Source organism: Rhinolophus sinicus, chromosome 13, assembly GCF_057876585.1.
Source record: "Rhinolophus sinicus isolate RSI-liver-muscle chromosome 13, RSI-T2T, whole genome shotgun sequence".
Classification (NCBI taxonomy): Eukaryota; Metazoa; Chordata; class Mammalia; order Chiroptera; family Rhinolophidae; genus Rhinolophus; species Rhinolophus sinicus.
In genome coordinates, this window is record NC_142513.1 from 61,016,338 (window position 1) to 61,031,317 (window position 14,980).

The following is a 14,980-nucleotide window of genomic DNA, read 5'->3' on the forward strand; positions in this document are numbered from 1 at the left end:
ACAGCCCAGCTGAGATCTGGCTCCAGGTCTGTGTGATGCCAGAGCCACGCTCTAAATGGCTTTGCCGTTGTGTCCCCCTTAGGAAGCTACAGGTGCATCCAGGAGGGCTCCTGAGCCCAGGTCAGCTTCCCGTGAGTATCAGACCACACCCCTCTCTTCTCAGATTGAATCTTGCAGTGGAACTAGGGGCCAGGATCTGGGGTGATATGGGCAGCCCAGGACCCCGAAGGAGCTTGTGGGAAGGAAGAGGACCCATCTGAGGGTTGAATGGGGTGCTCAAAAAGAACATAAAAAGCAAATCTTCCCAGGTTCCCGGTTAGTTCTTCTTAGGCTGGGCTTGATTATGGTCCTCCAGTAGTGGTTCTCAAAGTGGGGTCCCTGGTACATGTTAGAAATGCAGGTTCTTGGGCCCCCCCCCCAGACCCCTGGATCAGCAGCTCGGGGAGGGAGCCTCAGCGGCCTGTTACTATAGGCCCTCCTGCAGACGGTGGAGCTCTCGGGTATACGAACCACTGCTGTTTGGACCAGCGACTTTAAATCCCGGCGGTACCACGTTCACTTCACTCTTCTTGCCATATCTGTGTCACCCCTGCACTGTTATTGATTTAAGGTTTTTCTCTTTAAGTGGACTTTTAAAAAAATGTAAACATATCTACGAAAAGAATTTAATGTTACTACCTTAAATGGGCAACTCAGATCTCTTTCCGTAAAGAAGACACAATCGCAAAAATAAACACGATGGAAATGAAACAGTGGAGCCCAGGATTTTCCAGTCCCTGCCAGCTCTCGCCATCTCCCAGTGTCTCCTCAGGTCCTCCTGAAAGGGAAAATGTATTTTGTTGAACATTACAAGCACCGTTCTGAGGCGAAAATGCCCTCAGATGTCGGAGGCAGTGACTTTGCAGCAGGCTCGAAGGGAAATTCTTAAAAATATGTGCCCTCTCGTAAAGCTGGTTGCGGGAAAACAGTGTTTGGAATTGAGACCGTGATGTGGGTAAACCCCGGGAATCTCTCTAAACCCAGGCCTCCCCCTTCGGCCAGTCCTGTTCTCCAAACTTTGTGTGCTAGCGTTTACATTCCGAAGCGATATGGCACAGTGGGATAGCAGTAGGCTTGGAATTCCACGGCCTGCATCCACTTCCTGAGTTTGCCACTATTAGCTCTGAGACATCGTTGAGCCTTTGTCGTCTCATTTGTTGAAGAGAATGATCCCGCTTACAGCATTGTTGGGGGACAAAGTGAGATGACACGTGTCAGGGAACATAGGACAGTACTTGGTGTTTTGTTTAGTGGGCACTCAAGGAATATCTGTTATGTCAGAATCTAAACCTGAATTTTTCCCGAAGGCCTCTGCGTAGCCCCCCGATCCTGGGTTGTGGCCCTCCTGGCACTCTCTGGTGATGAGTTAGGACTCAGTGGAAAGCTCTCAGAGTGAGTGGGACACACCTAGAGATTTCTACATATATATTTTATATCCAGAAGCAGGATCTCACCTCCCCCACCCACACCCCTACTTAGAGTCAGGCAGGCCATCCCCCCCAAATAAAACCAAAGAGATGGTGGGGCTTTTTAAAAAAATGCTTGCTCATCAGAAAAACAAACGCCTCTTTCTTTGTAATGTCCCCCCTACCTCTCACACACAGTTCTTCAGAGATAATGTTCCCATTTGGACACATGAGCTAAACTAGAAGCTTCGCGCTGTGGAGGGGACATTTATTATGGAATTTTGGCTCAGTTCAAGTCTTACATTATAGCAAAATAAGACCGGGTCTTATATTAATTTTTGCTCCAAAAGAGGCATTAGAGCTGATGGTCCAGCGAGGTCTTATTTTCGGGGAAACACAGTATGTCTCAGACTTGAGTGCCCAAGGAGACACGGTCAGCCAACCACAAATGGAAGCAGCTAACAGACCCTGCACCAAAGACAGCAGTGGTCGTAAGAACATAACGGGAACGTTAGGCTGCTTTTCGGGGTCGCCCTGCAAGCCCGCCCTTTCCTGCACATGGGAGGCTTTCAGGACATTTGTTCATAATAGAGAAAGTCAGTACGCCTTATTTCTTTCCTTTTTAGTTATTTCAGTACTGCCATAAAATTAAAGAGGAAAATTAATCGTCTCTCCTCAAATTATAAACACCTGGACGCTTCTTAGCCCTCCTCCTAGAAATATGTTTCCATTTAGAACAAAGATTTTTCTTTGATTCAAGGAGCTATAATCTCATTCTGATTTTGTTTGGGGGGGGGAATAAAAACACACACATAAAACTCACAAGGAAAGCATTATGAAAATTTAATTATATTAGTAATCAAATCTGCATGATTTGTCTAAATGGCATTTCGGAGTTTTTTTTGGATAATCAGGAAAATCAGCTCGCTGGTGTCCAAGACACTTGGATGGACTTTGCTGGTCTTATCTGCAATCAGCTGTGTGGGACACTTGAGATTGGTCTGGAGAAAGTACCAGATTGCCTGTGCCATCTGATATGGTAGACTTTCTGGCAGATATTGGCACCTGAGTGACATTTTATTGACTCCGTTTGGATTTTCGTTCTTGTGGTTTCGACCTTGCTTTTTATAATGCATACCAGCCTGTCCTTCAGCACTCAGCTTACATCCAAGCCATGACTTGTAGAAAGCTGTCTAGTGGTTTATAAAATCAGATTCCTCTAGGCAATCAGGCCTTCAAGTGTATTTTTAGACCTTTAGACCAGTTGGCTAAGGCTGAAAACTTAACTTTGGGCTGTATTTATTTATTTATTTTTTTTATTTTTATTTTTTCCTGAAGAACTCATTCTGGTTTTGAAAAATGACTTTTTTTTTTTTTTTTTTTTTTTTTTTTAAAGTAACGTGGCACTGATGTGTAGCGATAGGAAACTTGGAGTCAGATCTTTCAGGAAATAGAAGTGTCACTTTGTGAGTTGTTTTTTAAATTTACAGCACTCACCCATTTGGAATGCTCCCTTTCCTCAGAGACGGTACACGTGGAATTTAATGGAGTCGGGACTAAGTCTCTGTTCCTTGTCCGTTGAAGACCTGTGAGGCAGAGGGAGATGTACGGGGGTGGATTTTGTTCCTCCCTGCATAGACAATGCTCAGTGCCCAGTCAGAGAAGTGAGTTAGTATTGGACATACATACCCGGGACAGCAAAACCGTCAACAGCCCAGTGCAGGGTGGCTGTCAAAAATGTGATGTTGAGTGAGAAAAGCAGAAAACAGAACAAAAGTTACAACACAGAGCCACTTAGTTGAGACAGATACACACAGAACAACACTATCTAAGACAAAGGTGTATTGAAGAGCATGGAAACAGGAAGTAGGGCCTCTGTGGGGGGGTCGGGTCAGAATGGGAGTGGGGATGGGGGAAGAACAGGAAATACAGTGGTACCTTGGTTTTTTAACATAATCCGTTCCGGAAGACCATTCAAGGTCTGGAACGTTCGAAAACAGCCAATAGCTAGGCCTCAGGATCACGCACTCAGTGGAAGCCACGTGACATTGTTCGACGTTTCAGGTGTGTTGGAAATCCGAAACATTTACTTCTGGGTTTACAGCGTTCGTAAACCGAAACTGTTCATCAACAGAGACGTTCGAAAACCGAGGTACTACTGTACAAGGAAACAAAGTGGTGACAGTCAGATGTGACAGTGAAGTCAGGACAAAGAATAACTAACCTTCTGCATCCAGGTCCAAGCATTTTTTTTTTTTTAAAGGAGTCTGTTATAACTTTTTAATTACAAGTGCTGAGACTTCCGTAACCGTGCAAGTAGTCGCTCACAATCTTTTAGTCGTATCTTAGAGGAACCTGAGAATCTTAAAAAAGAAAATGCTGATTCCTGGACCCAGCCACCGTGTTTCTGACTTAATAGGACCGTGAAGGGACCTGGACATCGTGTATATTAAGAGCTCCCAAGTGGTTCTGTTCTACAGCCAGGGTTGAGAGCCACTAAGTTTCTTAAAGAGGGGAAACAAAGTGTGGCGAGTGGTAACTTCGCCTAGTGAAAGCACAACAGATGCAGTACTCACACTCTCCTTTTCCCCTGCGTTAGGTTATCAGCTCAATTCGGCCGAATGCGTGGATATCCGCTTGAAGAGGGTGGTTCCCGACCACTACTGCCATTATTACCCGGAAAACGTAAAACCGAAACCCAAACTGAAAGAGTGCAGCATGGACCCTTGCCCATCCAGGTATGCACCATCGCCCACTTTCTTTTTACTGTGAAAAGGAGCAAATCAGCAACAGCCGGCTCCTTACAGAGCGACCCCTTTCCCTTGCCTGACGTGGAACGCACACTGGTGGCAGGTGCCCGTGCTCACGTGGATAACTGAGGTCAGCCGGAATTAGGCTCTGCGGCTCCCTCAGTGGAAGCTCACTCTTGCTGTGGGCTGTGCCCCTGTGCTGTGACAGTTAACCCTTTAGAGGGAACCCCTGTGAGCGTACCCGGCACCTACAGTGTTAAAGTTCTCTTCATGCAAGTGCCATGTTTAGCCCATGGGCCAGTCGTGACTGTTTTTAACTCACCATCTTAGCTTTTAAACTGGGTCACTTGTTACCATGTTTGGACGTTTGAAATGTTCCTATTAAATTCAGGGTAAATATGCATTGTGCAAAAAAGTCAGACGTTTTCATGCCAAAGCAGAAAAGCTATGCATAAACTCTCCTGTTGCATAATTTAGTACCTGCTGACTTGGATTGCCTGGGGAAGTTTCCTGGCTTTGCTACAGTATCTTAAAATAACAGCACGGTATCCAGCCCCAGAATCCCCCGGGCCTCTGCCAGCTGGCTGACACAGAGGTGTGCAAGTGGAAAAGGAAACATTCTCAGTGGATTTCATTTCCTATCACAAAACTGCCCATTTCCTGTAATCCCATAATTATTAAGAGAGACCTTTTCAAAGGACAAATTCTGTGAAATACAATGATTTTCTGAAGACCCTAGTTATATGGCAGTGTGTCGATATCATGAATGTGGTTTATCAGCATAACCTCTTTAGGGGACAAAAAGGAATAAAGAGATTGATCTAAATTAAGAGAAGCTTTTCCCTTTGATTAATGCATGCCCTAGTCCCCCTTCCTATATGTTCATATTGAGCTGGGGATGGTGTATGTCAGAGGTGGTTCTGGAAATTAAGTGGATGGTGGCTGAATTTGGCGGACTAGTGCATAGCACTTTGCATACTTAGTTTCCCATTTGAAAGAGATCTGTCTTTTGGGATGTCAAGTCTATATTAGTCAAATTAATAAATGTGTTAATTGATGTAGATGTGATACTGACACAATGGTTTCGTTTGTAGTGATGGATTTAAAGAGATCATGCCCTATGACCACTTCCAACCTCTCCCTCGGTGAGTGATGTCTTTATTTGTTGTGATTTACTCCAAGTTGTGTGCAAGGAACCCTAGTATCTATAGCAACAGTCTAAAATGTAAGAGGGATCGATAATAGATCCGACATGCCCTGAGCTCTTTCAGCAGAACCACGACTATTACCGTTTTTGGCAACCATCTTTGCAAACTTGAAACAAACACAGAAGCAACCAATAAATAATGTGTTCCTATTTGTTTGCTTTTGAGCTGGGAACATAATCCTTGGACGGCGTGTTCGGTGTCCTGTGGAGGTGGAATTCAGAGGCGGAGCTTCGTGTGTGTTGAGGAATCCATGCACGGGGAGATACTGCAAGTGGAAGAGTGGAAATGCATGTACGCGCCCAAACCCAAGGTCATGCAGACCTGCAATCTCTTCGATTGCCCCAAGTGGATCGCCATGGACTGGTCTCAGGTGAGATGTGACAACAGGCCACTGTTAATTACAGCTCAGGTTTTGAAGAATATTTGCTGTGTGTTAGTGGTTCCTTTTTTGTTCACATACCTCCAAAGAGAGGTTTGGAAAATGACAAATCTCTTCACATACATTTAGGTTGACATCTGAAAAAAATTTTAATCTCAAGTTTAAATAAAAAACATCAAAAAAAGTCATTTTGAACATGGTGTGAATGCTGACATTTCAAAATAATGTGTTACATAGCATTTTTTAAAAAAATGTGTCCAGTAGAATGTAAATGCCATGATGATTTCTACTCTTACCATCTTTCATGTAAAAAACACACAAACACGCTCATCTTAAAGAATTTGAATATTCTGCATTTTTTCCTCTTGAACTCACATTTTCAATTTATTTTCTTCACAGAAATTTATCCTGATATAATGTACTTTCATGCTTTAAGTCTCAGTGGTTACACTATTCTTCTTTTCTCCAAGAAAATGTGTGTCAATTAAAATTAATTTATTTTAATATTCTATGGCCATAGGGCTCTAAGTGTTAAAAATGTTCCCCTGGGTTATTGTTATATTTACTTTTAGTGCACACAACAACATAAATATAACTGTGGTAGGTCATTATTATACCTAGAAAGTACATTCTCATCTGAAATGAGTCTTTCTAGATGACGGGTGGAGCTTAAAAAAATAGTCCATTGCCAGAGTCAGACAGGTTCAGCCATAATTTTATTCTTAATTTTGCTGTTGATTTCTTGTTTTGTTTTGCATGTGCACATCAGGAACGCTTGTTCACATAAATAAATAGACTGAGGTGGAAGGATTTTATTAGAGCGAGGTCATTCCGTTCTTTGAACTCCTGAGTTACATGCCAAAAATCACGCCGTGATCTACCATCAAAAATCAGCATTACTTCTACGACCTGCAGAGCTTGTTTTCAGCTCTTATAAGTCTTCTCCTTACATTTTGCGTTGGCTTTAGAACCATCATACCACCCCCACGTCCCACGCCCATTAGTAGCATGGCTGTGTCATCACTTACAATATCCAAACAGAGGATTGCTAACTGGCTCGTCTCGTTCACCTTCCTTGGCTCTTCATACTTTTCATGTTTTTCCAAAAAACCAAATGCATCCTCAGTGATGAGATTCGCTGTCATTAAGGATATATTGAGCTCCAAAGAGTTCTGGAAATGACGGCATCTTTGGGGTACGTGTGCAACTTCCCGGAAGGGCTGTACGGAAGGAGACAGTTTTGGGTTGGCCCGTTCCAGTAGAGTTACACCTTATAACCATGTTGTTTTCTTTGGGAGATTGTTTTTTCTTTCTTGGCCAATATAAAACCCCCTCTCAAGATCATATGTATTTCAAATTGATAAATTTGGGGTGAGTCAGTTTCCCAGAAATAGGGTCTCTCAAACGTCTCTCCATTTTTGCAGTATTTGTGTTGTAGTCATAAGAGTGACCTGATAAAATAAGAGAGGTTTCCTGGTACTCCCCTCTTCCTAGAGATGTGTGTAGGCTGGAAAAGGCCTCCACATCCTCTGAAACTTGCCTGTGACAGTGGAGGCAGCACCATGGACTCAGGAAAGAATCTTCGAGCTTTAGGAAGCAGGAACCAAGTTACGGTTTTGGCCGTAGGAGGCTCTGGGATGGAGTTCCACTCTGTCTCTTTGAAACGGTGTGACCTTGAGCAAGCTCCTTAGATGGTGGGCTATCTGTGTGCTCATCTGTTAAATGGGAATGAAGCTATTGACCTGCAAGTGTGTGGGGAGGGTTAGTGAGGTGACATCTACAGGACAGTGGCTATTCTCTAACAGATGCCCACGGATGCTCAGCCTCTCTCAAGAGTGGATCCAGGATTGGTGGGGCCTGGAGCTTATACAGTTTGGAGATGACTCTTCAAGAAAAAAAAGAATGCTAAACACAAATATTAGGTATCTAAGTGGATGTTTATTTAGAATCAGAAAAGAAATTACAAATTTTTAAAGGCTGACGACAGACCTAAAATGAACTCTGGATATTAGTTCATAAAACTGTATTATGAGTATTGGTCCATCATTGGTACAACCATACCACACTAATGCGAGATGTGAATAATAGGGGAGCATAGGTGTGGGTGAGGGGGCATATGGGAACTCTGTACTATCTGCTCAGCTTTTCTGTAAACCCACAATGGTGCTAAAAAATGAAGTCTATTAATTAAAAAAATAAAAACGTATGTACACACCTGTATGTTCACTAACATGTGTAGATAAAGAGAAAAGAAATGCTAGATTTTCACATGAAAATATTCCATAAGCAAGAGTATCTTTTAAATGAAAAATAAATAATTCGAGAAAAAAACTGACAGCACAAACTTCATAAAAATTCAGAAAAAAATAGCGTAATGTTTTATTAATTTTAACTGCATGACACCATCTGTAATATTTTTTTTCCCCTAAACTTTTTGGCTGACTATTCTTTGATGGCCTCTTCCTATGATAAAAGTTTTGCAAATTGATTTCTATCAACAAAAGAGAAAGATAAATCCTCTAGTATGGTTAATCAAAATTTGATGTTTTTTAAATTGATAGTTTAGGAAAGTTTTCTTTCATCTTCACGAACTGTTTTGAATAATGTCCTGTAAGTTCTTAATCAAAGTTGATCAAAACCAAAGTTGAGAAAACCTCTCTCATATTTGAGCAGGAAGATTTCAGGGCATTTCAGTTTTTCTTGCACTGTGACCTCATCAAATGATCTTCTGTGTTGAATGTTCCTATGGATCAGGGGCTCCTCCCTTGCATGAGACGCTAACCCTTCGTGGATCGCCTCATGACCAAGGATGTCATTGGCTTCTCTTTTCCTCTTTGAAGTGCACGGTGACGTGTGGCCGAGGGCTGCGTTACCGCGTGGTGCTGTGTATCAACCATCGTGGGCAGCACGTTGGCGGTTGCAACCCGCAACTGAAGTTACACATCAAAGAAGAGTGTATCATTCCCATCCCGTGTTATAAACCCAAAGGTAGGTGGGCGGTGCATTTTCAAGTTACATCAAATGGTGTTTTCCATCTCCCCTTCTACAATTGCGCCATTTACACTTCAAGTTACTGACTTTCTGATAAAAATTGTTTTACTGACAGATTACAATAGACCTGTCCACCTAGATAGAGAAGTTGGACCTCTGGGATTAATGGATCTGGAGGGAAAATGGAGCCCTTGTTGATTCAGTCCATGTAGAGTGGTTCCTATTTGTCTGCGCTTATAGTAACATTTGTTGGTAGACAACGTAATTTCATGCAGTCTCTGCCTTGAAGAAAAAGGAGAAGAAGGATGAGGGGAAAGAGAAAAAGGAGGGGAGGGAAAAGAAAGAGGAGTGGGAAAATGCTCCCAAGGTTCTCATTCTTCTTGATCGCCTAGTGTTTTATACCTGCCCTCCCACTGAAGTGTGAGTTTCTTGAGAGAGGAACATGTCATCGTCATCATGTGTCCCATTGCCTATTATGGAATGAATGAACCCTTTCAGTTCCCAGTCTGGATCTGCAGATGCGTTCAGAATTTCTTTTGTAGTTCCCGTTGGCTCCACACGAATTAGCTGAAATGGGCAGCATGTATGGATGGGAAGTCTCTCGGATCTATGTTCCTCTGTATACGTGATTACGTATATGTTAGTAAGGTGTTACCAACCCTTATGACACGTAGTTCCTTTCTGGAAATGGAGAAAGGACTATTCCCACCTGTTAGTGCCAAGGAGTCTTTTTAGTACATTTAGAAAGGATGGTAAAACTCTCCTTCATTCATTCTGTGTTCATCATCCATGCAAATAACCTCATAGTGAACCAGTCAGCAAGTATTTATTTGGCCATGTCTGTCTTCCAGAAATGGCCCTGGTGCCATGCATGGTACAAAGACTGATTCTTTACCTTCATCGGTGAAATCTTCTGTCCTTCTGCACGCGGTGGTACTTCCATAGCCATCTTGGTAGTATCTATGATTTCCCTGAAGCAACCCATGATTTTTTCCCCTCGCTTCTTAATTAGATTGTTCAGAATTAGATTGTCTCAGGAGACTTCGAGGACAGATGGGACACCAGCTTGCCCCTGCACGTCAGCTGTAATTGGCAATCATCTCCCCCAACAACGACAACAGTAAAAATCTGAGCAAATCAGAGCACAGACTCTCTATCCCCTAATATTCTAAACTCCGATGTCACTGGCTTTTCTCTGTTAAATTCTTCATTCGGTGGGCACAAAGAATTTCTGGCAGAAGAAAGCAAGCTGGTATAGTCTTAAGTAAGAGCTTTAATATGCCAACAACAGATGGGTACTGATTTCTAACAAGCATTTTTATGTGAACTGGGAGAATATATTCAGCGGTGCCATGAGATCATTTGGTTGCCTTTTGATAACGTGTTAATTCAGAAAATATATGACACAAATGTTGGGCTCAATCTAGAAGCCACTGAATGTACTGTGCCAGCGGACCCAACCTGTACTCGAGAAGCATGACCTCTTGAGTGATGAAATCTTCAACAAATAATCATGTATCCAGCTCCTTACTGATGAACAGTAATTAAGCCTGTTGTTTCTGTTCCTTCTTTCCTTAGAAAAAAGCCCAGTGGAAGCTAAATTACCTTGGCTGAAGCAAGCACAAGAACTAGAAGAGACCAGAATAGCAACAGAAGAACCAACGTGAGTCCAGGACCTTTTGTGGGAATAACCAGGGCATAGCCGGTTAACATGATATATGTAATTTTTGTCCTCGTTGGAGTGCAATGATACATTTCAAATCCAGATGACCTGGATTTGCCGACTCCAGAGAGCCTGAGCTAGCTGGCGTTCTTCTTTATTTCCCAATTCAGCAGTCCTGCTTTGGCAGTATCTGTGAGAAGCTCACAAAACAACAGTGCTGTTTAACCCAAAGCAGACCCAGGGGTCTGGTACAGTGAAGAGATTGGGGGTCATTCCTAGACCTAGATTAGCACGCATGATTCAACCCAGGGCCATCACAGTAGGACACATGTAAACCAGTCACTCCAGTGGCCAAGTCATAGCCAGTCTCTATAAAACCACCTATGCTGAAATGCATCAGGGCGGCCCGAGTGATTATGAGGAGAAATTGCAGAGCTGCTGCGGCATGGGGCAGCTACAAACCTTGGAGGCTAGAGCCACCGCTTTTAACGGCGTGACCTTGGACAAGTCTTTAATGTTTCTGTGTCTCCTTCTTCTTGCCTATGAAAGGAGCAGGTCGGGCTTCACCTCTGCAGGGTCCAGTCCAACTCAGGCACCCAGGGGCTTCTGTCCTCCTGTGATTTGGCGAGTCTGGATTGAAATCATATTGGTGGACACGAAGCACCAAAAGCAGACCCAAGAAACATTCTGGAGGCAGAGTTTAGGGATGTAAGGAGAGCAGGGAATTGAAGGGGCTCTGAGATTCCAACCCAAGAGTCTAGAAGAAGATTGGCACCAATGACGGGCTCCAGTGATTGGACAGGACAGCGAGTTCCGTGTCAGACCTGTGACCAGGAGAGCGATTCGCAGTGTTAGAGGAAAGGGCATCTCAGAGGTAATGGGGCCCCTCCCCTCTCAGAGCAGGAATGTCTTCCTCAGCAGTGGGCAGAGTTCCTGCCATGCAGGGCAGCTCACGTGTGCGTTGAACAACCTGAGTTATTTGCAAGATTCTTCTCCTGTAGACCCAAAATACACTTCCTTCAGATTTCTGCTTTCTGAAAGAGAAAAGGGCACATCAGAGCCCCATCCCACGGGACACGTTTTCACAGATTTGGAGAAAGCTGGATCCCCAGAGCGTTGTCTTTCCTAAGCTCATCATTCTGAACTTTCCAGCATTCTTCATCTTAGATCCCTTCCCAACCCCACAGCTCTTTCCTGAGCACACTACCATTTGTCAGTGTCCCCTTTAGCTGTGGTCCAGCCCAGCAGTGACCCCTGGGGAGCATGGACTACTTCTCTTTGAGAAGACACCATGCCAAAAGCCCTGACAATGACACTTATGACACAGACTTCTGCACGTGGACTGCTGTCAGGCGTGCATACGAACCCAGAAGAAGAAACTGTGGATGCTGTGAGGTGAATGTCCCCTGAAATACTGATGGAAGAGAAAAAAGTGTTGGCTCACGATGGAAGCTTGGAGACTTAGAGGAAGAAGGAGAATAGAAGTCACGAACAGAGGAGGTGGCCCCAAGGAAGGGTCGCTGTTATAAAGACCAAGGGACTCAAAGGCTTAAGGAGGGGCGTAGCATGTGGTTCTCAGGTCTCACGGAAAGCTGAGGGAAAGCTACGAGGGCTGAGAAAGGGCTGTTTTGTTTGACTGGAGGGTTTTTTCAGTTAATTTTGGAGTGGTATCCTTCAAAGGGTAGTGACATCAGCATTGAAGAGACTTCAGAAATAAGTTCCGAACTAGAAGGAGTGAGTACTTGACTCTAAAGGAGTGAAGGTGGGTAGTCAAGTTGGGAGAAGAGTGGTCGTGTGTATGTGTGTGACTGTTGTCGTGGGCTTTCATGCGACGTTAGGACACTCTTAAACATATTGAAAAGGCAATAAGGATTTTAGACAAGTCAGTTAACGTCACCAGGCCTCTCACCTGCACAAACAGGGTGTTAGGCGAAATGCTGCTGGAATCTCCGCCCAGCTCTGACCTCGATGATTCTGTAAGGGAGGGAACCTCTGGACAGAAAGGGAGTGAGACTCCTGAAAGGCAGTGTCACATAAGGAAGGGCAGAGTTCTCCGTCAGAACGATGCCTCCTGCCAGTCTCTTTTGTCCTCAAAACACAATTAGGTAACAGTTCCTAGTCCTCCTGCATGTCTTTTCTCGGTTAATGGAATTGGCGTCCAGTTCCCCAAGCTACAAGCCTGGGGTCACTCTTGCCTCTTCCTCATTCTTCCCTTATGTGTAATGAGCTCCTGAGTTGTGCCAATGGTAGCCGCTAAAATCTTTCTCGGGCGCCGCTGCTTCTCCCCATGCCCAGTTCCACCCCGGTCCAGGTCCTGAAGTCACTTGTCAACACGCCTACAACTCTTCTGATTTGCTCCGCGGCCCATCCTCTCAAATCCACTTTCTGCACCGCTGCCCAAGTAGTCAAGCTAAGGTACCAATCTGCTTCTTTCCTCCCGGCGTCCACAGTTATCACCAAAGATGTCCGTTCGTTCACAGGCCCACTAGACGGGGCCGGGTGTGGCCTGCCTGGCTCCCAGCCTTATCCCTGACCTGGTCCTTGCTTTGCCTTGAATGGGGAGCTAATGCCACACTGAACAGTGGGCTGTCGTGAGCTACCACTCAGCATCAACCCTTCAATCATATTCTCCACTCTGTTGGGAATGCCCCCCATTAAGCCTTTTTTAAAAGCGCTTTTCTTAATTACAGAACATTTCAGACCGATGTAAAAGAGGAGAGAAGGATGTATTGAACCCCCATGTGTCCGTCATCCAACTGTAACAATGATCAACGCAGGGCCACTCTTGTTTCCTGTGTCACCAGCATTGCGTCCCCCCGACCCCTCAGGGGCCATTGGTGAAGCAAACCTAGACAGCACGGCACTTCATTCATAGATATCTCAGCATGTAGCTCTGAAAAAGAAGGACTCTTTTTTCTTTGATAAGCACAGTACCATCTTTTAAAGTGTGTTCCTCAAGTCACTTCCTTTAGAATCACCTGTGCTGCTATTTTAAATGCATATTTCTGGGCCCCACCCAGTCAGACACTCGGGGGTGCGACCCAGTCACCAGCACTTTTTTTTTTTGGCTCTGCCAGGTGTTTTTTGTTTGTTTGTTTGTGGTAAAATATATATAACATAAAATTTACCGTTGTATCCATTTTTAAGTGTCCAGTTCAGTGGTATTAAGTACATTGTACATTGTTGTACAACCATCACCGCCATCCATCTCCAGAACTTCTTCAATCTTCCCAAACTACAACTCTGTCCCCGTTAATCCCAAACTCCCCATGCCCCCACCGGTCCCCCCAGCCCTTCCCTCTCTGTGAATTTGTCACCAGCATTTTAGCAAGCACCCCAGGTGACTGTGCAGGGGACGTATCCAAGTTGGGGAATCATTGGATGAGACAGTCCCCAGGGTCCCCTTCAAGACCTGGAAATACTGTTCATTGCATGAATTGGGAAACAGCAAAACCAGGTAAGCTCAGCAGTGCAGGCCCCCTGTTCATTGCAAGCCTGTGGTTTCTGTCAACCCCCACTGACCTTGCTGGTGGTTCCTTCCTCTGCGTATTCACTGAGCGAAGCTGGTAAGCCCTTTCCTCCTGCAGGACACCGCTGCTGTGTCCCCGCATGGAAGACAGAGCCCAGAGCACCTGTTTGCTGGCCGAAGCGGCCGCCTTCTCTGTACCTTCCGCCCTCTCTCCCTCTGTGGTCTCTAGGCAGTTTTCCTTTATAATTCACACTGCTGGCAGTTTCTGGCCTGTTCCTGGCTGTCTAGTGTGAAGTTTATAGTTTCCTCCCACCCCTTCTGACTATTCATTGCCTCGATTTCCGAGCAAAACCGCAAGAGAGCTCAGCTTCCAGTCCATCCTTTTATTACCACTGTCTTTTGTGGTTTGGGGATGCTTGCTTGTTGACAATAAGGGAAAAGATGAACGTAGCTGCATTTCAAATCCCTCAAGGAAAGCCTGCCAAACCCGCCTGGAGAAGATAAACATTTCTGCTTCTGTGGTTAACCGTGGCCCGGGCTCTGAATTTACATAGGGAGCGGATGTTCAAAAGGCTTTTTTCTTTTTAATTAGGAAAATAAAAATGATAGCTTATAAAGCTAAGCCAAGGGAACTGCAGTTTTGACCTTCTTCGCTTTCAGCTCTGGAATGTGTTGACAGTTGATACGGTTCCTCGTTGTTCTAAAAGTTCTTCCCTGGAGTCTTGGTCATTTCTATGGGTTTCTCAGTGTTTCCTCAGCCGTGTTGCCCCCGCTCCCACCTTCCGTATAGGAAAACCAAGGAAATAGGACAGATTGGGAACACAGTATGCTTCCTTCACTGCTGTTTCAGCTTCTCCATTTCTGGAAACCATACTTGGCTAAAATCAAATTAGGTTACAGTTCAGGGCTGTGTTTTCCTAATAGCAGGAGTAACTGGTCACCCTGTGGACTTTTGTTCTGACCATGTTCCGAGTATTCTGCGTGGGTTCACTGATTTAATTCTCATGGGGACCCCATGAGAAGGCACTGTTATCCTCATTTTCAGGAGGAGGAAAGGTTAGGAAAGTATCCAGTG

The 14,980-nt window shown here is 44.5% G+C and overlaps 1 protein-coding gene and 1 long non-coding RNA gene across 4 annotated transcripts in view; one reads left to right on the forward strand and one right to left on the reverse strand.

The window, feature by feature from the left end:
* The window catches only part of ADAMTSL3 (ADAMTS like 3), a 188,167-nt gene that overhangs the window by 103,498 nt on the left and 69,689 nt on the right, over positions 1-14,980 (forward strand). For all 3 annotated transcript variants that reach the window (XM_088789379.1, XM_088789378.1, XM_088789377.1), the window contains exons 11-15: positions 4,045-4,183; positions 5,290-5,340; positions 5,569-5,773; positions 8,623-8,770; positions 10,352-10,436. In XM_088789379.1, coding sequence (XP_088645505.1) covers positions 4,045-4,183; positions 5,290-5,340; positions 5,569-5,773; positions 8,623-8,770; positions 10,352-10,436 — 628 coding nt within the window. The remainder of the gene's footprint in view (positions 1-4,044; positions 4,184-5,289; positions 5,341-5,568; positions 5,774-8,622; positions 8,771-10,351; positions 10,437-14,980) is intronic.
* LOC141568107 (uncharacterized) lies at positions 7,701-14,791 on the reverse strand. Its single transcript, XR_012491122.2, has 2 exons — positions 13,959-14,791; positions 7,701-11,470 (listed from the first exon to the last, which is right to left on the reverse strand). It is a non-coding gene; the product is annotated as an uncharacterized LOC141568107 (long non-coding RNA).